The sequence below is a fragment of the Pyxicephalus adspersus genome, chromosome 2 (genome assembly GCF_032062135.1).
Source record: "Pyxicephalus adspersus chromosome 2, UCB_Pads_2.0, whole genome shotgun sequence".
Lineage (NCBI taxonomy): Eukaryota > Metazoa > Chordata > Amphibia > Anura > Pyxicephalidae > Pyxicephalus > Pyxicephalus adspersus.
Window position 1 is genome coordinate 45,441,786 of NC_092859.1, and position 24,908 is coordinate 45,466,693.

Consider the following 24,908-nt stretch of genomic DNA (forward strand, 5'->3'; position numbering starts at 1 on the left):
CGAGTCCCGGACCGCGGTAATCCGCGATCGCGGGTCGCGCGTATTATCGCGCTTCCAGCGATCGCGGATTTCAATGATGAATCAGGGGCCATGTATTTGTGTAAGGAAAATTGCAGATAGGCTGAAAATGATTGGTAAATTACAATGTATGCAGACCATATTTTTCATATATCTTAGAGTTTATCAGTCCGCGTCTGTGATGGCTTCATTGGTTTTATTTATTAGCTCATTAGAAGGCAAAATAATGAAACCAGCAATAGTTACCATTAATTCAGAGACTTTGCCTGCAGACTTTTTTTTTCTGCTGCTAAATGTCCTCTTATGGCAAGCAATTTTCTGAGCCCAGGCCCACCCCACCCATGTGACTAGAAAATAGTAAGAGGGGAAGCACAGAGATGAGCTCATCGGCAGGCTTCTTGTCAGGGCATGAACAGATTGGCTCCCTTTGCTGCTTTTTAGGACTCAAGTCTTACTTTACTGATATAGTGGCAAATTCAGAGACTTGCATTACTTGCATTTAAAAATACATTTAATAGTGTATTAGGAATTACAGATATGCATTAGGTTGTTTTGTTATATCTGCCTGGAATTCAGCTTTAATGATTGTTTTTACGTATCCTTTGTGTTTAAGACAATTACAGATGCATCTCCTTTTTCTTTCAAATTCTCTTGATATCCTGGGAATATTTTTACATTTTTTTATTTTATTTTATGTGACTTGTATGTTGATTGTTATTTTTGCATTGGGAAAACAGATAAAACAGGCCACTGAGGCATTTTTTTTATTTGCTCTGTCATCAGTTTACCATACCTGGTATCTATTTTTCCCAGTTTTTGACCTCGCCTTTTATTATTTTTCCTCTTTTAGTGCAGGTATTGATTTTCATGTGGTTTGTCCTAACCACCCATTAATGTTTCTGAGGCTTTTTAGCCTTGCAAATCAAGGCTTTAAAGATCATGTGTCCAAGGGCACAGGAAGGCTGCTTTTAGTACACAGAGACGATTGTTACATTTGTTAAACACTTTAAATACATACACAACATAGAAAGAGAAGTAAAAAGATGTTTTTTCCTTGCTGGGTTTTCCTAAATATCTGGCCATTTCACATTGTTGATGAGCATTAAATTGAGTGGATCTGTCATAGCTGTGTTTTCGAAAACGGGTAACTTGGAGGTGGGATAGTTTCCTTATGTGAGATAGCCATAAATCTTTGATCTGATTGGTTAATTTTTTTAACTGATTTTTCTAAAACAATCTTCTTGACCTCCATTTATAAAGAATATGTAACTTTAATAGTTCACCTGATCTGGTCAATAACCATCTGATCATGAGACATTTGTATTACTGCTGGCTACTCCAGACTATTCAGGCCTCAGGCCTCCCCCTCCAAGAGACCTGTACCAAAACGTTCTTATCAAAGCCTAAAGTGTAGGTAAAGTCAAAACTTTTTTTAGTTTTAGATTTCCTTTTTGTTACAGTTTTAGAATAGAAACATTAGTACCTCTGCCAGACTTTGTTTTCCACCTGGGGATATTCACCCTCTCTATTTACCCTCATGATTCCTGGGACAGAAAGTGTTGGAAGATCCAAATTTCTGAGTTGTTCTGAGATAGAAAGTAATAGAAGATTTTTCTATGAGTAAGTGTTCCAGAGGCAGCTGTGCAACAGGTGATATTGCCGCCCTTTGGATAAATCTTTTCTTCCTGCTGTGTCTCTGGGTACAAAAAGTGAGTAAAATATCAACAGCAGGGACATTTTAGGAAAAAAGAAAAATGAATAGGACTTCCTAGTCTTAAATAAATACAGGAAATAAATAAAACAAAGATCCTGCAGAGGTTAACACTTCCAACAGACTATGTCTATAACAAGATTTATTTTAAGGTAGCATATGAACTGAGGAAAAAAATCAGCAGGTCCCCTTACTATTTAAAAGATAATTAATGGATTAAACTTCCCTGCTAACACAAGTTCGACCAATTGAATGGACATAAACAGTCCAGCTAGGAAAACAGCAGTGGCCTCAAAACGGTCATTGCCACCAGCTCTGTGCTTTGCCCCAACAAATTAATAAAAAAATCCCAAACTTAGAGTCATCAGTGATATGCATACTGTATGATGGTGGTCAGACTTACCTGAGCATTCTCCTTGGTCGAAAGTACATGAAGTTATCTCATACTTTTTTTAGGTTCTGCAAAGACTGGAGGCTAGGAAGAAAAATGCTGCTGAAGATGAGCTGCCCAGCTTGGACCTGAAAATAGAGGAAGTTAAGGAGAGCGTGCGGAAAGCTGAGGTATATCTATTCATTCTATACTGTATGGTCATTAGCGGCATTTATTGAATTACTATTAAGTATACTTAATATTGGTAAACATATATATTGCTTTATCTGCCACTCTGTTGAGCAGTTGATCAGTTGATGAGTTAGGAGTTCTATACAGAAAATACTGCAACTATACTAGAAGTTGCAAACTCCCACTTTAATGAGAAAATGTAAGCTTTAGTTTCAGAGCAGTGAACATAATCTGAATGTCGTGCTACTATCAATAGGTAATTTCAAAATATCTGTACCTATAAGTAAATCTAAACAGTAGAATAAAAATGTAAAGTATTGCAGCTTAACAGTACTTATGTGGTGGCTGAATTTCTTGTGTTAAGATTTTTTTTTACCTGGTAATCTTTCTAGTAACAAATTTCATGTCCAAGTTGACAACAGTAGCTCACTGTACTGCATCTGTGGAGAAAGATAAGGCTAATAACCTTTTATGAGATATCCATTCGATGCACATGAAGAGACAAAAATCCTGGATTTCTGGCCACAGACATTTTGTTATACGTGCAAAAATAAGAAAATGAAAATGTTTGCAGATATTGCATCTAAGCTGCAGTATTTTACCTTTTTGCACTTTTTCTAGAAGCCCCTATAATCATACTATGTGGCTGACTTGGAGCCAGAATGTGCCCCTGCTCATTGGTCAGTGCACAATCTCATAGTGGTATGCTTAATGATTCGCCTATAATCATGGTGCTTGCTTGTTGACAAGAAGTGAGAGGGTTGTCAAATTTCTTTACGTGCATTACAACGCTATGTGTCTTTGGGCAGTGTTTGGTTATATGGATGAACCTGATATTTTCCCTTTCAAATATATAATCTCTTTTTTTTTGTTTGGCTATATGGATTTATGTTTTTTGTCTACTATAACACAACAAAGTTTTATTATTTTACCTGGATTCTTTTTAATTTACATTAGGTTAGTAAAGTAAAAGCAGATGCTCGGGTAGAGTTGTTGCGTCAGGTTGGAGTTGATGTGGACACTTGGCTGTCCGGCGCTATGACACAAGCTAATGAAGAGCTTGAGCAAGAGCGACGTCTGAGCGAAGCCAGGATGTCTAACGGAGAGATGTCGCCCACTGTAAGTTCAGTATATCCTCATTAGGTTGTGTCCTTCTCAACTTTGTGCCTATTTTGCCTAAAATAATCACTTCTAGCATTCACACATGTACAGGCATTGGAGGGGGCAATGATTGTTCATATGCAAAGCTATGCCAAAAGCTGCCAAGTAATTTGTTGCAGCACTTATGAAAATCTTGTGGATGTACAGGCACCTTTGTAAGTTTTTTCTATACACTCTGAATAAACATAAAGGGCTAGTTTATTCAAACCATATTTCTTATCTCAATAATCATGTCACATCATCAGGGAGATGTTTTGCAGCAAATACACATCCTTACTGCGATTTATAGGGCTGTAAAGAATATTATTTTATAAGATGATGCCTCATTTTTGCAATGCCACAAGCTGCCACAAGGTGTCTCCCTTGTTTGCTGTATTTCTTTCTGCACGTGGGATATTTCTTAATGTTTAAAGGTGAAATCAGAGTATAATCTGCAAGTGTAAACATTTAAGTCTTGGATGCCCATATTTTTTTACGACTCATGTAAAATGCTTTTTATAGAACTGGTTATAAGAAAAATAAAAATCAATTTCTTAAATTACTGGAAAATATCTTCTAAATCTGTGGGTATTTCTTTCATAGCAACTGAACTTGAAGAAAAATGTACTTTAACCTTTTAAAATAGTTTTTACAAGATATGTAAATAAAATTGGGAGTATAGATAGAAACCTAGTTGTTAGAAACGTACTAAAGTCACTTCAGAGTGTTTTGTTGTGATTATTAAAAATGTAACTGCTTTACAGAAAAAACAACTTGATGTGTGAACAAGAGCTTGTATTAAATCTTTTACTGAATGTTAGGAAAAATGTGAATACTTAAATATCTGTATCTGGCCACAGGTGCAAATATATAGATATGTATGAACTAACGTCACTTGTAAGGTCAAGCATCATAGGAACCAGTGTTTATTTCATAATTACTTCCTTTGTGCCTAGGAAGGACCTTGCATCCTAAGCCCAGACTGAACAAAGGGCATTAACTTCTTTTAAGTCTCTCCACCCTAGCACAAAGCTCCAACTCCTGCTAATATTATTGTTTCTAAAGCCATTTTTTTTTTTACTGTCTTTGACTTTTTATTCTCGTATGACCATACTTGTTAAAAGAAAACTAGCTAGTTAAGGGATGCAAACCGGCATTTTTTAATGAGACTATTATTGTGCTTCCGAAAGTACATTTTAAATGTTTTTTTTTTAACCTTATGAATATAATTCTATTTATAATTCCAACTCATTTTCATTTTCTCTTTCAGATGGAAGAATTTGATTTCTCAGAGTTTGAGGATGATGGTGGTGAAATATTTGAAGAATCCAATCTTAATCTAAGTGGATCTCGCTCATACCCATTACCTTGCCAAGTTTTTTACAGTTATAAGGTAGGGGAAGTAAAATGAACACTGCCCACAGAACATTCTATTCTTTGTTAATTTGGGATCTGCTTTAGGTGAATACCACCGATACTGCAACTGCATGTAAGTCATTAGGGTGATGCAGCATATGGGTTTTTGAAAACATTGTGAAAACAAAGCAGGACTTCAAGTGTGGGTCATTTAGTGGCTGGGGCTAACTGTGCAAGGTCAGAAATGGCTGCCATGTGCTCCTTTTTATTTATTGTGGAAACCTATCCTAAAGAATAGACTTTAAATCATATTGTCCATACAACTTAAATCTCCATCTTGTAGTGGAGTTAGGTCACATTATGTGATATTCACAAGAGTCATAAACTACAATTTTGAGATTATTCCCCTTGGCCACACTTTGTAGGCAGTAAGTTCACTTATTTGAGGAATTTTCTGTCTTTTAAATTGTAATACTTTCCATGTACTAAATCTTGACAGGCTGCCCAGCCAGATGAACTATCTATCACACAAGGCGAGGTGCTGGAGGTTATTGAAGATGGAGATGTGGAAGAATGGGTGAAGGTCGGTTTGGACATTAAAGTGTCTTCTTTTTTATCCTTCTATTTTATTAATACAAGTCTCTCACTGTTTTCTTTTGTCATTTTATTATATTTAATTTTTATATATATTTATATATATATTAATTTATTTATAATTTATATTTTTACCTTTTTTTGGTACAGAGCAGTAATATGGTACTAAATAATAGAATGGGTATTGATGTAGTTGTTAAGTCTTTGGTTTTGCCGCTGTTAACACACATATATAATATTATTATTCAGTATTTATATAGCACCGACATATTATGCAGAGCTTTACAAAGTCCATAGTCATGTCACTAGCTGTCCCTCATTAGGGGTCACAATCAAATGTCCCTACCATAGTCATATGTCTTTAATACAGTCTAAGCTCAGGTTTTGGGGGAAGCCAATAAACCTACCGTATTTTTCGGACCATAAGACGCACCAGTTTTTAGAGAAGGGAAATGAAGAAAAAAAAGATTCTGAAACAAATAGTGTCCTAAAATATTTTATGTGCATTAAAAACCAACATCACAGTCATAAACACCTGGGTGAGTATTTCCTTTCAGTTGTAATCCGATTGTCATACAATGTATGACAATCGGATTGCAATATAACATTTGTTTACATTGTGTTTGTGTTGTGTATGTGTGTGCTTTCACTGTGTTTGTGTTGTGTACCGTATATGTGATTTTACTATTTGTGCTGTACCTCACTGAAGATCCTGGTGAAGAGTGATCTTCAGTGAGGTTCAGCACGCTATTCAGGTAACACTGTCAGCATGATTGGCTGACAAAGTCATGTTGGGAGAATGCTCCCAGCATGACTTTGTCAGCCAATCATGCTGAGAGTGGGAGGACGCCGGGAGCAAGATACAGGAGACACAGTCACTCTGGCCGTGCTGAACAGGAGACAGGAGAAAAGGCGGAGGGGGGGCTATACAGGGGGGACGGGACAGCAGCTGGGGAGGATACATTTGGACCATAAGACGCAGGGACTGTTTCCCCCCACTTCTGGGGGGAAAAAAGTGCGTCTTATGGTCCGAAAAATACGGTAATTGCATTACATTTTTTACTTGATTATTAAAGGTTATCAACTGCACCCGTAGGATGTGTTTTTTTTTTCTTAAGTTCATTTGGTGCTGCATAAGGAGTGGGAGGTTGTGATGAGTCTAAAATCATTCCATCCATGTATTACAAAACTCACTGCTCAACTCATCTCCTTTCAGAATTGAAAATGAACACTCTAAAAAAAGTCCTATTACCCAAAATCATACGGAGTTAAAGATGTCTGAAATTAATGGGTCTGCAACAATCTGGGTAAATTGGGCCTTCTGAACTAGTAATGAACCTGGTTTCTAAAAGCTCTCCAAGACTGGAGAACATAGAGTATTATAAGAGAACCTGTTCGATCCATCAGACCTGGAAAGGATTTTTTAAAAAATCATTAGCTATTGGTTAGTAAATGTTTCAATTCTTTGACCAAATCCACTTCTTCACCCAGGCCCCCCTAAGATAGTCCATCTTCTCCAGTTTTGGAGAGCTTTAATAAATCAGGACTATTGCCTTAATTCGCCTTTCCATAATCCTTTTTTCTAGGTCTCATCTACCCCTTAATAAAAAAATGATTATACCTACAGTTTATGATACAAAACATCATCAGTATGTTTAAATAAATGAATGTGGCATACATATCATAGTTGACACTTATGGCTTGTTATAAACCGCAAAATAATGTTGAAATAAAATGAATAATCCTAACAAATATTTCCGTAGCAAAGAAAGGAATTAGAAGCTGGAACTTCAGATTTTTAAAGTCCGAATTCATAAACAACATGACCATCTTCTAATTCTCAATAGCTCTTGTGATGCAGCTCCAGTATATCCCAAACTATATAAAAATAAAGACAAGCACAACACCAATTGGTATACCAGTCCAAAGACATTTTTTATACTATTTAACAGTGAATAATTTATGGTCAAGCCTCGCCACCTTTTTCGGGATATGATAAAAATGAGACGGTGAATATTAAGCCACTATAGTAAAAAAAAAAAAAAAAAAAAAAAAAAGGCTGAACCACAATTTAAAATTTTTTACATTAGTGCTTTATTGCTCCCCTGCATTGGTGGTTTGTGTGAGAGGAAATCCACCGCTCAAGGAACCACTAGCAACCACAGGAGGAACCCTAATGTTCTAAACGATCATGCAATCTGAGGAGTAATTTATTGTTTCCTAAATAAAAAATAAAACCACAGTGTTAAGATACTGAAAGTTCTATTCCTTTAAGCCTTAATAGAAAATATGTACAATTCTCTATTAACCCTGCAGGCTCGAAACAAAAGTGGACAGATTGGCTATGTACCCGAAAAGTACATTAACTTTATTAAGCAGAGTGCTACACATACCATGGACACTGGGCATGACAGAGGATCATCTACAGAAAAATCATTCTCTGTAATAGCAAGGCTGGAATGGACTGATGCAGGAGGTACATTACCATCAGTATTGCTTTTAGAAATCAGATTTTTTTTCAGGGATAGATCTTTTCCTTTGTAATGTATAAAAAGGCACATTTTAATATGATTGTTTTACTGTATCCACACTTTAGAGTACAAATTTGTAACAGAGTAAAAAAGTAGAATTTCAGGACTTCTTATGTTAACTAGTGGATAATTCTTTTTTAACTGTTTCCAGCAGGAGTGTTCGCTCTCAGACTTAGCTAACCTAGATATTAGCTGGATTCCATGTAGAATGTTGGCAGGAATGAGGAATAGATCATGTTGTCAGTCAGGATTCAGTTCCTGCAGTTTGAATATATATGTATATATATATATATATATATATATATATATATATATATATATATATATATATATATATATATATTTATTCATAAACATTGCAAGATCCATGTTGTTTTTTTTTGTACTTGTGTTAAGCTTTTTTAAAGTTGTCAAACCATCCGATCAGTTTTAATCCACTTAGGTTGGCCCTTGTGCTAGTTATTGGTGGATGGGAGAATGTGTTCTTGTAGTTGTGTGGTGAGCCTTAGTATGTTTATTATTGTTCGCTACAGTGTGGGTGGTTCCTGTGTGTTGAAGTGACATTCAAAATTATTTTTACAATTTACCCTTTTACCTCAACAAAAAGGTCAGAATCTGACTTCACTTTATTTTGCAGGTAAATACTAAACCAAAATTTTCACTGATTATACCAAGGTGGAAGATTGTTTATTTATTATTCATTAGGGCGTGCTAGTTAATTACATTTGCAGAACTTGTAATCTTCAGAAATTATTATGTAATACAGAAGTTGTATACAAATGTCCTTAAGTTTGTTGCTATTCATTGTAAAAAGCATGAGACCTGAGAAACTCAAATTGTAGTAAAGTCTAAACCAAATGTTTATTTATGTCTAACTGATATTTACTTTTTCTCTCCGCAGTATCTCTTGCCCGAGCACTTTATGACTACGAAGGGCAGAGTGAAGAAGAGCTCAGTTTTCCAGAAGGATCTATTATTCAAATTATCCGTAAAGAAGAAGAGGGAATAGATGATGGCTTTTGGATGGGAGAATTTAATGGCCGCGTTGGAGTGTTTCCATCACTTGTGGTGGAAGAGTTGTCCAGCGATAGTTTAGAACCAAGCCAGGTATAAACCTGATTTTTACTCTTCCCCACTCTGTTTAAAATAAATATTCTCTTATATATTGCAGCTTATTGTCCATTAGATGTGGTGACTGCAAATAGAGGAGGTATTAAAATAATATCTAAATCAAGATGTTCAACTCGTGTATAGCTATTTATGGTGCAGCGGGTGAGTGAGTGTAATCACCCATGGAAAGAAGTCTTTCTGGTAGAATCACCAGGTAAAAATTAGATGGAAAAACAGGAAAAAAAAGCCACAACTTCAGTTTTGTTAAGCTAAGGCTGATACGTTTATCACATTTATGTGTTTGGGTTCAGATGCACAGAGAATAAAATGTTAAAACTGGCTTCCATTAGCATTATTATTTAGTATCTTCAATCTTCAATAAATATTAAAAAAAAAAATTAGACTCAAATAATGGGGATAGAGTATGATGTATGCTATAATAGGTGAGGTCAGATAGGGTGTGAATAAAGTTTTCCAATTACGCTAATTGCTTTTAAATGTACCCCTGTTTTTTACTACTGTAGGATCTTCCTTCTCCTGCTCCACCTACCTGCCTTCCTCCAATTTTATCTCCGCTGTCCATCCCAAGATCCCCACTACAGCGAACGTCTGTTGGAGAGTCAGGTATTTGTGCTTAAACTATTTGTTTCAAGCTTTCTCTGTTTTTGTTGGACAACACTCAACTACATGTTTTGTTATCCTTGGTGAAAAGATACTCAATTTATGTTGAAATCTTTTGGTTCATGGCTTTGAGCCAGTGCACATGCCTTTCTTTTAAGTTCCAAGAAATCAGCCACATACATTTATACAGTGGACATAACAAAAATCAGATGATCCACTAGTTGTTTAAATACAATGATCTTAAATGTAATGGTCTTTCTGTAGACACAGACCTTATAGTCACTTGTGCAGTGTGTTGAATTGGTCAAATACTTAATCCCCAACCTAGTCAGTATTGTTTTTAGTGCCCCATATAGGTACCACAGCACCAAACATACATTTCAAAGATGGTTTTCCAGAATTTATAATAAAGTGACATGTGACAATTTATATTTGGGTGATTACAGTACAGATGTCCTTTAACTATACTCCCCTGAGTGCAATCTGCCTGGTAATTTACTTACCAACCTCTCTATTCCAGTGATCCTTAGTGGCCACTAATGCCCCTTAAAGTGGTGCAGAGAACGCAGTACAGATCAGCTTCTCCTCTTACTGCACATGTGCATCTTTCCCATTCCATGCCTATGAATTCCTATTCTGCTGACTCTTTGTGGTGTCATAAGTACGGCTCATCCATCCACCGGAATTGAGGTTTTATTAAAGGACAATTGTATTCCAGTTGCTGTTGTCTTTTATTAACTACTAATCAAGCAGAATGAGTGCAGTGGAAAAGTTTATTTTTTATCCTTTTAATGGCTAAATAACTATTCAGTTTATTTCATAAAATTTAGGAATGATGGAATTGCATGCATAAAAAAGTGAGTCACATTAAATTACTTTGAAGCCCAACTCCAGACACATTCTTTTAATTAAAAAAAAAGCAATCCAGTCTCAGAACATTTTGCATGTTTGTAAAGACACAAGGGCTGCATGAGTGATTTGCAATCAATACTTCTGTATTTACTTTGCAGACTCAAGACAGAATGGTTCAGGGAGTGCACAGAGCTCTCCTGATTTTTCAGCCACACGCTTGAGACCAGTAAGTGTTATGTGGAAGCCTGCAGATTGGCCCTAGGTGTCAAACTTGTTTGAGTGTCTGGTTTTTCATCTGTCTGTAAACCCAACCTCTAACTTTTCCAGCTTTACAGTTATGATTTGTAGCTGATTCAAGAACAAATAAAAGCCCTTAACAGTAAGCTCCAGGGATAAAAAACATTTACCCTGGCTGTGGGCAGGAGTCATTTTTTTGTTTTGTCTAGGGATGATAACAATAGTGATATACTTATTATTCACTCCCCTGGCAGCCAGCACTGTCCTTGTGGGCAGGTCCTTGTTGTTTCCCTATAGAATGCTTCGGCAGGACTTCAGGCCCTGAGTTGTAGGGGATGATGTTAGAAAGCTGCAACCTGTCAAGTAGTTAAAGTAAGAGGCTTACTAAGTAGCAAACCTGCAAAAGCATGTTTTTTCCCAGAGTTCAGGTCTGGTGTAATCTCAAGCAAAAACTTTTTTTTTCCTATGAAGTAAAATGCCACTTTAGGTATCCATGGATCTATTATCCATGACGGGCAATGTCCCTTATGCATTATTGTCATTATTGTGTCTTACCTTCCTGATCCCTCCGGGTTGAGCTGACCTGCCGTGCACATCATAAGCTTTAGTTGGTGGTTAAACCCGGTAATCTGGGCTTCCTTTGCATTTGCTGAGATGGATGAATGTCATCCCAGTATGGCTAATCAAGATGGCCAAAAACCATCTGCAGCAGAAAGAAGAAAGATGGTGGTGCCTTGTGATGGAACACAGATAAGTGAGTTGTGTGTATTAGGTTCCACTTTAAAGCTATTCCTACAGTCTGTTTTAAAATAGAATCCTACTTTTTATGGGAGCTGGTAACTATTCAATCATTGCTGGAGGAGGCAGTTTATCATATTTCTCTATTATAAAGATCAGCTACTTCCTGCGGGAGAATCAGTGCCTAGGACAGCGTGCAGAGGGCTCAGAACTGTGTGGCCACACACAGCATGAATTGTGTTTAGTAGCAGTAGTATTATGCAGGTAGCAGTAGCATTTGGTAGATATAGCACTTTATATATCACACCTTAGTAACATTTACCTCCAGCTGATCTTTTTTTTCTGTATATTTAGACATCATTAAAAGATGCATTACTTTGATAAGTGACAGTCTGGGGAACTTGCTTGACTTTGTTTTCAGCAACAACAATTTTTTGCCAAAAACATTAAATAACTAATTTCATTATAAATGAAAGTCCTGTGTACTGCACAATATCCATGGGTTCCCAGACCAATGCCGATTTATTTCTTTAGTCCACAGGAATTTATTTAAAGATCAGCATACATGTTTGCATTCATCACAAAAGGGAATCCGATTGTTCAGAATAATAATTAATTAAATAAAGGATAATTCAATAATTACATATTAACTCCGTGTAATATGATTTTGCATATGGTGCCTCTGATTTTTTTATTTTTAATTTGCAGATGCGAGCAGCGCCTCCACCTCCAACAAAGGCCACTGACACCCTACCAGCAGATCACTGACTAGGACTATGCAGCTTGTGCATTGCATGTTAGGAATCTCAACAAGTCTACTGTAATCTATGCAAATCAGATTGTGGTGAGAGTTCTGTGAAAGAAATGTCAACTTTTCAGTTTGTTCGTTCCTAAAACTTTGTGAAACTGGATGACCTTATTTACCAAAGAGAGTGAACATTTTCCTCTGAAGACAGTATTCCCGGACTGTTATATTTAATTGCCTTTTTTTTTAAATACCTTATCTTTGCACTTTTATTAGATCTCAAAGGAACTGTTCTCATGCTTTAAAATATTTATGCATTATGTATTTTAAAGACTTTAAAGATGAAAATTAAAAAATATTTATGATAATTAAAGTTCCTTAATATGGCAGTGAATCTGTCTGACCTGTCGCCAAGTTTAATTTTGTTCAGCCAGCTTGAATTTTCATTTCTTTCTTATGAGTATTGCACTTTTTGAAATGGATAATTTGTTCTGTATTTCAGATGGGAAAGTATTATTCTGAAGATTATGAATATATATTGAATATTTTCTTTACATACAGGATTAAATGATAATGTTAGGATGACAGGCTTTGGAAGGGCATAGGGTGGAAGTAGACTCATGCAGCCATAAAGAAAACGTTTTGGTGCATAATGGGAACCGATTTTCTACTTTCAATATTTTGTGGGATGAAGAGAAGTGATTACAAAATAAAAAAATTTAATTTGTTTTACATGTGCTTATTAAAGACAGGAGGGCACCATGAAAATGTCATTGCTGCAAAAAGTACTTTTTTTTTTTCCATTCATAAAATTTTATTGTGTGAGCAGGCAATGGGTCTGATTTAATAAAGCTCTCCAAGACTGGAAAAGATAGACTATCATTAGTGAACCTGAGTGATCCAGAAAATCTGGAATAGATTTGGTTTAGAATTTAAAGCATTTGTCAAGTTAATAGCAAATGATTTTTAAGAAATCCATTCTAGGTTTGCTGGATCACCGAGGTTCACCTATAATAGTCTATCTTCTCCAGTCTTGGAAAGCTTTAATAAATAAGGCCCAATGTTTTTGATAGGTGACTAGTACAGATTGGTAGCTGCCCCATACATTCCTATGTCCTGCTGAGCTCCTTTTATTTCCCAGAGGCAGGTAGTGGATTAAACTCTGGTATAATTCCATCAGTTGCCACTAGATGGCATCAACAACCTAAATAAATACAATTGTAATTGTATTGGTAACTGTAATAGGAATTCCCTGGATAGTCACTGTGATTCTGCTAAAATGAAATAATACACTGATCCCCAAACAAGGTGTTTGGAGATGTTCTTTTTATTGAGGTGTATAAAAAGTTTAACAATGTTTATGTATTTTTTAATTGACAAACAAAACATAGTTTATGACTGGTTTATAAAATGAAGGCGGGTAAATTGCTGCAGCTTATTAAAGTGACACATTTCACAGAAACATCAGACTTTTTACAGCCTGACATTACAAAAGGTTGCAGCAATTCATCCACTGAATTCCTCATCTTTTCTGACTAAAATAAAAAAAATTATAATATTTTAAAATATTATAAATAATGTTTTCACTTGTGAGAAGAGCACTGCTGCCTCATCACTTTCAAATGTTGAAATGTATGCTGAAGTGATTATGGCAGTAACCCTTTCAGTGCAGTATGTCGGACCGAATGCTTGTTGGTGGGCAGAACTACCTGGCAAGCTCCCTATTTAATTGCTATTCTAATGTAAAAGAATTTCTATCACTTAGTCCCTAACATCTCAACTAAGCTTTCACATGGTAATGGAATATACACATGGTAATGGAATTTGTATATGTCTGTGTATATATTGTGAGGGGTTATGCTCAGGATCGCCTTTGCTGGGGTCAAAGGACACTTGTCTGGTTCATCCAATTCAGATCACACACCGAGGTATCAGTTTTAAGCTGGCTTGCAGCCAGGTTTATTGATGGTTGCAGATAAAATAACAAAACAGCAAAAGAAAATCTTGCCTGTCCGGCACTTACTATACATCAGACGTCCCTGTCTATCAGCTGGAGGGCTTCTCCCTGTCAGCTCAAAACCAAGCTTCCAGCAACCTTCTATTCACTTTTGAGCTCACTCACACAGACTAACTGTCTGCGTCTCCAGAGAGCTTCCTCACACAGACCCCTGTCTGTCTCTCAGCAGAGCTCTCTCACACAGAACCCCTGTCTGTGTCTCTCCGCAGAACTGAACAACTCAATGAGCTCCTGGCTCTTTGGTATATCCCCACCCTCAGTGCTTCTTCATTAATTACCTCACAGGTGAGAGTCTTCCACCTGCTACTTCACACAGGAGAGGAATCTTGGTCAAATTACTTCATATACAAGAGGAATCCTTGGTAAATATATCTCTCTTCCACCTCCAATCCTGCCTTGGTGTCACAATATATATATATATATATTTATATAAAAATAATTCCTGGTGATCCTGCTGTTAAAGTTTTTTTGTGCTTCTGCATTATCACCATGACATAAAACTTGATGGAAAACAGGGGAGGCTGTGCTGACCCCTATTACGTAGTCATGGTCTAACAATGTCACCATTAGGAGCAGAGCAATTATTTGAAACAGTTGTTGGGGCACATTCATGTCTGTAGTTAATGAAAGACCAAGAAGGAGTTTAGCAGGATAAAAAGTGTTGAGAACAACATTAAATTAAGAAAACAATTAAAGAAAAGTGCAAATGATTGATATACAGTATTTTAGCAAACTTTGTTATTCACTTAGATATACTTTAAGGTTATTGATCCTCTAGAATAGCACTGATGCTGTCTCTGTGTGATCCATTTGGTTTGCATTTAACAAAGTCACAGACTAGGCAAAACAATTATGGATTATCTTCAGAATTTTGTATTTCCGCAGTAATCCGGACACACTGCATACGGTGAATATTTCTGCAATATCAGTGCTGTGTATTGTATGGAGTGGTGGGAGTCATCTCACTGGAAAAATGTGGCCCAATTTTGAACTTGACCTCCTGATGCTCAGGCCGCTGTATGACATCTGTTGCCTATTAAATCCAACAGGAATAACCCCCTACCAAACTAGAACTGCACAGCACTAAAACAAACAGTCTCTACATACCAAAGAATGTGAATTATGCTTTGTAGGAGCACTTTAGTAATGGTGCTGCATGATAAGCAACCCATTTATACAAAAGGAAGAAACCTGTCTGGAAAGAAATGGGGAAAATACTATTGCCACTTGCTTCACCATTTTGCTTAGTATTTTGGGTCACTGGTTCAGAACAAGTTTGCAAATATGTCCTGATTTTATGTTACTTTTTAGTCTGCATACTTGTTTTAGGGGCTGGAAATTTTTTAAAGCAGTGAATTGGATCAGTTCTGTAAACACTTCAAGACCTAATAGAAATGGCATTTAGGTTGTGCGGTGTCACAGTACTTTTATTTTACTCACAAAGTGAGCTTGCCTGGCAGCCAATGAGTTGACTATGGTTCATTTAGGATTGATTTAGACTTTGGCTAAGTGCCAGACCATGACATGTCAATGATTCCATTAAACCCTATTAACCCTGAAACTGACACTTCAGTGCAAAAGGAATACTAAAAGTGGGAGTGCCCAAGTAAAAGCCTTCTTGGAGGCTATATGTGGCTACTGCAGCCATACCACTGCTTTGGAAGAATATATCACATGGTTATTTATAAAACATCACAATGTGTTTTATATATTCTCCCTGCTTGTTTAGGGACTTCAAAGCAAGTACAACCAAACTCCTTGTACATGCTCTTATCATCTCTCGCCTGGACTACTGTAACCTCCTCCTCGCTGGTCTTCCACTAACCCGACTCTCTCCTCTACAATCTAATATGAATCCTGCAGCCAGACTCATTCATCCTTCCCACCGATCCTCTTCCGCTGCATCTCTTTACTGACTTCCATTAGATCTTAGAATCAAATTTAAGCTCCTGTGTTTTGCTTTCAAATCCCTCCACTTAGGTATTGTCCCACTTAGATTTCTGACCTGGTAAAAAAGTACTCCCCCAGCCTCTCTCTTTGCTCCTCCAATGTCTTACTAATGACTTCCTCACTCATAACCTCATCACACACACGGATACAAGACTTTTCTAGAACTGCTCCAGCTCTCTGGAATGGTCTTCCTCGTCCTATTCGGCTTGTTCCTTCTTTCTGCTCATTTAAAAGAGCGCTCAAAACCCATTTTTTCAAACTTGCCTACCCGTCTTCTTCTGTCTTTTGAAACCATCACTACTTCCCACCACTACACACCCCCCCCCCCTATTGTGTGTAATTCCCCCTTGGAGCAGGGTCCTCTCCTCCTGTATCACTGTCTGTGTTAGTCTGTCATTTGCAACCCCTATTTAATGTACAGCGCTGCATAATATGTTGGCGCTTTAAAAATCCTGTTTAATAATTTATTGGATAAAAAAATGAACTTTTTTAGGTGAACTTAACAGGTCATGTGACCAGGCTCTCCTGCTATCATGGTGTGTTCTCTGCAGCATTATGCAGAGAGCCGCATTATAAATGAAAGATTCCCTCGGTGATACAAGCTTGTTCTGGGGTCTGAGTAGAGATAACAAGAATGTGCATTTTATTTATAGTAGCTATGGTGTATCTGTACTAGGTGCTATAGGCATGCTAATATCTACAAGCTTTGGTCTCCCTTTACTCAGCACTAATATAGGGAGTTTCATCCCAGGGACAAGCATTCTCTCTACATATATGTCTCTATGTACAGAAGCAACTTGAAAAAATATATTTTTTTCCCTGGCTATTATGGTGTATAGGAAAATGTGAGAACTTGATTAAACTCGCCAAGGAAATATTTCACAAATGGCATCTGCTTTTAAACAAGACTGTCTGAAACTGGACTGTGTGAACTTCTTAGGCTGCCAAAGAATATCTTGGGATATATTACAGTCATTCAGAGTTGAGCTTGTTTTAGGAATATAAGAGTATTAATATTATATTATTGAAGTAACATTGCATCAATTATTATTGTTATTAATAATAATATTAATAATAACAATAAACAGGATTTTTATAGCGCGAACATATTTTGCAGCGCTATACAATTAATAGGGGTTAGAAATGACAGACATATACAGACAGTGATACAGGAGGAGAGGACCCTGTCCCGAAGAGCTTACAATCTAGGAATAAAGATGAACGCCCAGCACCTGTCTCAAAGAAAGGACATTGTGCTACTAACATAATCCTTACATTCTAATTCTGACTATATACCATATACTATAGGCAAATGGTCTGTATACTGCAAAACCATGGCATTCTTTTCATGAATGTTATTTTAGTTATGCTTTAATTGAATTGAAAAAAATCAAACTTTTAAACATATTTATTTTTATAAATTTATATACAGTAGATGATCATGGCACAAATGCTGCGGGTTATTTGAAAGTGCCATTACAAGTTGCGTTCAATGGGCTAGATTTATGAAAGCTCTCAAAGGCTGAAAAGGTTACACTTTAATCAGTGTGGCTGGGTGATCCAGCAAACCTGGAATTGATTTCTTCAAAGTCATTTGCTATTTTCTATCAAATGTTTTGAATCCTGGACCAGATCCTTCCAGATTTGCTGGATCACCCAGCTTTACTGATGAAAGTGTATCCTCTCCAGTCTTGGAGAGCTTTAATAAATCAGGGCCAATGTACAAGAATCATCTTGAGATGTGCTACTACCCAGCCCCTTTACTTATCAGTGTGTTGTTTCTCTTTTTACTATCCATGCTGTGGGAGGCAGATTCCTGCCCTTCTAGATTTTTTTGGATATAAAATTGACATTTGCATACATATCAGTTCATAAGAAGCAATAACAACAATTTCCTAATGTATTCACAATGTAAAAAAAAACACTTCACTGGAGAATATTTTTTTAATTATTTGCAATGTAACCATCCAATACTACATGCATTGCACCAACAACCTCACATGTCAAAGTTTGGTTAAAATCAAATTCCACACATTAGCTGGGATATGTAGCTAGTGGCACAATAACAGTTTTTTTTACAAGTGCATAAAATGTTTTCAACATTTACACAACATAGCTGGCACCATTTAACAACGGTATAAAAATTATAACATTTGTAAATTTTGTGGGCCCAAACCCATTTGTACAAAACACAAAGTACAATATATTTTGCACACAACAACATATAACCCATAATACAGGTTTTCTTTGTCAGCATAGTCTGTTGCCCTCAGGAATGAAAACAAAATACACTTTCATTGTTCTTCTACGCTACTGGCTCCCAGCCCTACATTTCTGTAAACCCTGAAATGCTAACAGTCAAAAGGTGTTAGGGCAGGTGTGGGAACCAAGGCAAACCCAGAAACTGCATGGTGGACTGCAGCTATAGTTAAGGATTTCATTTTAGCTATCAGACAGCTTTGGATTCCTGAGGCCTCATCTGTGGAATGTAGGCCTCAGTATAAGTAGAGTAATTGTGATTATTGGTTATGTTTTTTAAAAAGGTTGCCAACCTTTTTGATGTCACAGTTCACTAATTTCATGGACTGCATTTCCCCTGCATGCGCGGGGAGCCATGACGTCATGACATCATGAAGAAACTTCCCCCAGAGTGACGTCATGATGCCAAAACCCACCCGGGTGGGTAGGTTGCGTCAAGAGGCCCTGAGCCTGCGATCCATACGGGATCCACCACAGACCACCAAAATTTTCTTGCGGACCATTGGTTGACGACTGCTGATGTAAACAAAGGCAAGACCTTGTCACTAGCCATGGTGTCATCAAATGTGACAAGGCAGCTTCTAACTGGCCAAGAACATTATGTAAATTGTGACAAGCTGTGAAACCACCCTATTCTTGTTTACATATTCTGGTCTCCAGGTTTCTATATAATCCGGGAAGGATCTGCTAGGAGGATGCACCGGCCAGAGCCAGGGACACTGTCCCCTGTACGGATTGCAGGCTCAGGGAAGTGGGGGGTTTGTGTCTCTAGACGGGAGAGTAGGTGTGTTCTGGCATCATAATGTCACAATGGGCGCCGCATGCGCGGTCGGGGGCCGTTAAATTTAGTTGTCCGTGGGTCCAAAAAGGTTGGCAACCACTACTTTAAGGTATAAATTTTCAAATTGCCTTAGTAGAGGTGCTACAATAGTATTGCATGTAAAAGACATGGTGTTGATATTTGTTTTAGGTGTGATTGGATTAGGTTGAGGGCCAATGTGGGGTATAAAAATACTGTTATGCTCCAAACGCTCATTTAAACAGAAAGTTAAAAACTTTATGTTCACAGAAAGCCATATCTCTAGTTCTGAACGTCACTTGAACTCGGTAGACCGATATCTTCAGAATCACTGACCCAGTATTGTATGAACTAGTATGCAGCTTAGGTATTCAGGTAATTGTCACACAATTTGCTACATGTTTGTTATAGGTATGTTAATGAATCTTCTGAAACCAAAAAATCAGCTTTATATCCAGTCAATCAACATTCTTTAGAATGAGTTCAGCAATAGCAGATTTCTATTAAAATCAACATATACAAAAGATTATGAGGAATGTAAGAGCACCATTAGGGAAGATTATTTCTTTTAGGTTGAACTCCTATGGCAGTCCTAATAATTTCAAATACATTTGGCAAGAAGAGAGACGACCTCTCATAACACCCATATAGAGTGCAGACCTGGAAGCACAGAGATCCTACTAATACAATCCTCAGGAATATTTTGCAGTAGTCTGTATCTTCAGCATCTACCAACTTTTGGATAAAATGACCAATTACTTAATGTGTGAGACATGTCACTATCTGGCCTGCAAAACCTACCATTTTTAATGTTTCAATGTTGTGGTTTACTGTTTCCATTAAAAGTTCCTTTTTGTGCCTTTCTGATATATGTGTTGGTAAAACTGGTAAAGAGGAGGGAGTACATAGAGGCTATTGATAGAAAGCATGAAGATTCTTCCCTGCCTGTTGGCCTGACAACACTCTATGCCATGCTGTGTGAAAGGCCTTCAGCTATTTATCTGTGCTAACCCTTGTCTTGTAATTCTAGATATGAGGAATGGTTTTTGAGGTTCATCCTCTGCCTGTGCTCTGAGCTTTGTAGTGGAAAATAACAAACCGTGTTTTACAATCTTCGCGTCATTCCCTTGGCAGCTACACAAACAGAGACTTGCTGTGATTCCAGGAATACAATAAAGCTACAATTATGTTCTAAAAGCAGACAGTATATGAGTCTTATCCATCAGAGTTTATATTCCTATATGTTATATTATATTTTAATCGTTTTTTTTTTCAAATAGTTTCCTTAAAGAGAAAGTCCCGGAAAACTGGTACATCCGTTAAGTTCCCTGGTGTAGTTCAGGTTCTCTAGAGGTGAGATTTCAAGACTGCAAACCTACCCAGGAAATGATAAATTAGTTTACACACTCCTGTAATTAAATTTAGTATGGAGAATTGAACAGAAGAGATGCAAATACCCTAAAATAGGAAAAGAGCCAAAAATTATGACAGAGATTTCCCATCACTAAAGTCTTGTAAAGAGATACAGGAAATCAATGGTAACTCTGCCCATTTAGTGGGTCCAGCTACCCAGTGGTAGTTCTATAATAAATCATTTTTTATGTTTGTTTTTTGTATGTTTTCTTGTGGCTCGGTCCAATAAATAGTTGTGAATATTGCGATTTTCTTCCCTAACTAAGAGTGCAGAGTACAAATAAAAAATAAGGCAGCAAACCCACAAGAAGCACTGTGAAAAACTTAGTGAATATAATTATATTCTTTTAAAATACTGTGAAAAAGTTGACTATTATTTTTGATATTGTGAGGTCACCAAAGATTGGCAAATATAAAACTTAAAAAAAAACTTCATCTTTTTGGACCCACCAAACATTGTTAAGCCGTTCCATGTCAGACAACTATGAATTAATTTTTTAGAATTATTATTATACAATACTTGATATATACAATTGGCAAAATAATTTTCCATGGCGGCACAATAGTAACACAACACCTTTCACCAGTAGATGCACATATAAAAATATTGTACAGTACAGAAAGTTTCTTATGTCATCTTGGAAGCTGGATAATTGAGCCTGACCAGTCCTAATATGTACTGTCAGATGCCAGAACCTTTGCACATGGCATAGTGTTGAGGCCAGCTGAAAGCTGAAAGGTGTGTGTGTGTGGGTTTAGTACTGAAGAAGAAGCAGGACTGACCTTGGAAAGAAGTGGAAGCCATATGAGCAGCCTTGGATAAGCCCTGAATCCTGAAGTTTTGAAGACTAATACAAGAAAATGCACGTTAGTGTTTAAATTTGTGGTTTCTTAATTTGGTCAGGTCAAGGTTTAGCAAAGTCATTTGCCCAAAATCTATGGTGTGCTGACTACCTACATAAAGTGAATGACCAGGCTTTTCTACCAATGGATTTTTTCTTTCCAGATAACACTGCATATTCCAAGATGACATTGCCAGGATTCCTCAGGCTCACATTGGAAAAGTGTGAGTCAGGGAGCATGAGATAATATTTTCACACATAGATTGACCACCACACAGCTCACAACTTAACCCCATTGAGAATCTTTGGAATGTGCTGAGGACTTAACACAATAGTCCGGTTTTACCAATATCAATCCAAAAATTGAATGCAGTTCTGGGCAGAAATAAATATTGTTACTTTGCATAAGTTTATTGAAATTATACTACAGCAATGTATGCCTAAATCAAAGACAAAGAAAATCCAACCAAATATTCAAGTTTTTTTTTTTGCCAGGCAGTGCATATGTAATATAAAATGTACCTTGAAATGGCACCACAGCAAGAGTGTAAAACAAAACCAAAAAAAAAAATGTAAATGATTGTCCCCAATATTACAGAATTTCTGCTTAGGAGGTTATCATGCATTGGATATTATATTTGTCACCTAATATTTATTTACTTAGAAAATAATAATATCCAGGTGTTCACGTTTTAAATAATGCAATGCTAACTACCCTATTGATGCTAACTATAAAATGTCATATTTAGGCTGGTCATACACTGAATGATGGGTGCAACCCCAGGTAAACCAACAAAATCTCCCTGGTATTGATTGTTTACCTATTTACAATACTGAACCCATCAACCAGCAAATCCAAAGTTCTAATGTAAAATAGCGGAGAGCGCTTCCTAACGGTCAGAGCCAATGAGAGTCCTCCCTAATGTAAAAGTCTATTTTGGTATTGCAAACAGCAGGAAACACTCTCTGCCTTATTACACTGGCACTGAACAGGCAATCCCCATTTAATGTTTAATCAACATGTTGATCGAATAATAATTAAGAATGCCTTTTGCCCTTTTAGTTGGCTTTCTTTAGATTCAAAGTCTAATCTATTAAAATATAATACTATATGGAGGTTTCTTTAATTTGCTTCTAATTTAGGATCATGTTATTTTAATAAATAATTTAGGTTTAAAACCATTGATAAGAATTAGTGTACATAAAAGCAGCCTTATCTGTTCTCTAACAATGCATTATCTGTGTCTTGAAAATTTTATCCCAGGGTTAATTGATCCTGAAGGTTAACTAATTGCAGTAGAATACAGATGGAAAGATGAAAAATTCTTTATGTGTGTGTGTGTATGTGTTACAGTAATCAACATATGGTAAATGAATTATATGAATATACAAATAAAATTACTTCAAGGTCAACTTTATAATAATAAAACAATATAACTACTGAATACAGTATAGTTACCCTCAGAACTGTTAAAAAGTAATAAGTATTAGGTGCCATTCACACTATGTGCTGTGCATTGTATTTTTAGGATAAGCAAGAACATCAGACATTGCATAGGAAGTAATGTATGATGTCCTCACTATGTGCACATGTTGCCTGTTTCTGACTGTTTTTCAGCTCTGCCTCATTCATTGTAATGTCTGGAGTCAGCATCACATCAGACGGCAATGCAGATGCACAGCAAAAGAACCAAGGAGATATTTAGCTGTAAACAACTACAAAAGCTTTGCACTGGCTGCAAGCAATACATTCAATATATAAAGCAATGCATGGCTGTATTTTGAGTCCCAAGTGTTATTTTTTTAGAAACAATTGTTTTTTTTAATCCAATAAGGGTTTTATTGCTTGGATCATTGCCTAATTGCTTTTAATTATATGATTTCTGCAGTATTAATATACTGGACGATGCTCACTGTGAAGTTCTAGGATGTATCTATTAAGGGAATAAAAAGGAGCTGCAGTAATTTTAAGGTAAAATGATTCATGAGATTAAGAAAGCAATTAATTAGAAATGTGGGCTAACACTTGTATCCCCAACAGAACAAAAAGAAGGGAAAATATAAGTTTTAAAGAAGAGGGGAGTTGGTTAAAGTATATCAATGTTGGATAAAGGACATAAGCCATAAACAACAGTATAACAATATATGGCTGGATAGTAAACACTATGACAGTCCCTCATGTCCAACCTTTTACCTAAAGTAAATCTGAAATAATGGAAACATGGATAATGCCATGCTGACCTCCTGAAATTTCCTCCTGAAAAAAGCTCGCTATGGTTTCAATAGTGTGAAACTACAAAATATATTAAAAAAAAGGCATTACAAACATCAAGACCATCAAAGCCAGACTTCATATTTGTTTTGGGTTAGCAATCAAGGATCAGCATGGCAAACTTTTTTCGAGGGTGAAGCATCTTCAGAAAACTTTAAAAGGTTACAATAAAAAACTTTGGTCACCTAGTCCATTTCAAAACAACAATGTAACATAAACTTCTTTCAAAACCATCTTGCAGAACTGCCTAAAATGTATATATTAATACTTATCAACATTTATCTTATCCTATATTATACACAAAATGCTGTCTAGATTATGTTACCAGACATTTTTTCTACCTTCTTCATAGATCAACAAAATAACAGTAATTATAATTTTTAAAAAATCTGAAAAAAACTCAATATAAACAATATGTGGTTTATATATTACACATGTGCTATCAAATGTGTTTCTTGTGTCCACAACACCCAATCAGAATGCATGTTTCATTTACATACTTACACTTTTGGAATAAAATTTGGAACCCCATTGGTTGTTAGGGCCAACAAGACAAGTTCTTATCAGCACACTTTTGTGTGACCTTGATGTACTGTGAAAAGTTTATATTGAAGTAGTCAGTCTGTTATCTCTAAACTTGTAGCAGCTCTATGTAAGGTGTTATATTCCCCGGGGACACAAAAGAAATAGATTTCAGTGTCATTGACATATTACAAGCCTATTATATCCTTTTCTGTGTCTTTCTTATCTTTGTACAATAAATGTCAAATATTCCTCTTCATGTGTTTGCTACAGCAGCTATTCCTGCTCTCCAGCATCTCAGATCCTGCTTCACCTCGTTCTTCATAATGTAATGCATAAGCGGAGAGATTAGCCCCATCAGTCTTTTTTTTCTAATGTACCACTTGCCTGGGGTGACAATGAGGAAAAAAAAGCAATTTGTAAATGAGAAATAAGAACATAGTTATAAACAAAAAGGTCAGAAGAAAATCTATGTGATGTTATACTACAACATATCAGCCTAAAATCAGAATAAAGGTTAAAGCAAGAACAATTTAGTTTTTAGGTCTTTGTTTCACATAAACATATACAGATCATTATGAAATTGTCCGGGGGAACCCAAAATTCAAGAAGCACTGGA

General features: G+C 36.4%; 2 protein-coding genes across 5 annotated transcripts in view; one reads left to right on the plus strand and one right to left on the minus strand.

Annotated features, from left to right (window-relative positions):
- The window catches only part of FCHSD1 (FCH and double SH3 domains 1), a 63,551-nt gene extending 50,927 nt beyond the window's left edge, over positions 1–12,624 (plus strand). Inside the window, exons 12-20 of one of the 2 annotated variants that reach the window (XM_072400606.1) lie at positions 2,186–2,290; positions 3,249–3,410; positions 4,702–4,824; positions 5,287–5,370; positions 7,698–7,857; positions 8,814–9,019; positions 9,547–9,646; positions 10,654–10,721; positions 12,179–12,624. In XM_072400606.1, coding sequence (XP_072256707.1) covers positions 2,186–2,290; positions 3,249–3,410; positions 4,702–4,824; positions 5,287–5,370; positions 7,698–7,857; positions 8,814–9,019; positions 9,547–9,646; positions 10,654–10,721; positions 12,179–12,238 — 1,068 coding nt within the window. In that variant the 3' untranslated portion in view covers positions 12,239–12,624. The remainder of the gene's footprint in view (positions 1–2,185; positions 2,291–3,248; positions 3,411–4,701; positions 4,825–5,286; positions 5,371–7,697; positions 7,858–8,813; positions 9,020–9,546; positions 9,647–10,653; positions 10,722–12,178) is intronic. The other variant, XM_072400607.1, reaches the window with a different exon arrangement.
- Positions 12,625–18,107: 5,483 nt separating this feature from the next.
- RELL2 (RELT like 2) overlaps positions 18,108–24,908 on the minus strand; it is a 34,980-nt gene continuing 28,179 nt past the window's right edge. For all 3 annotated transcript variants that reach the window (XM_072400608.1, XM_072400611.1, XM_072400610.1), the window contains exon 8: positions 18,108–24,676. The gene's annotated coding sequence lies outside the window, so the exon portion shown is untranslated. The remainder of the gene's footprint in view (positions 24,677–24,908) is intronic.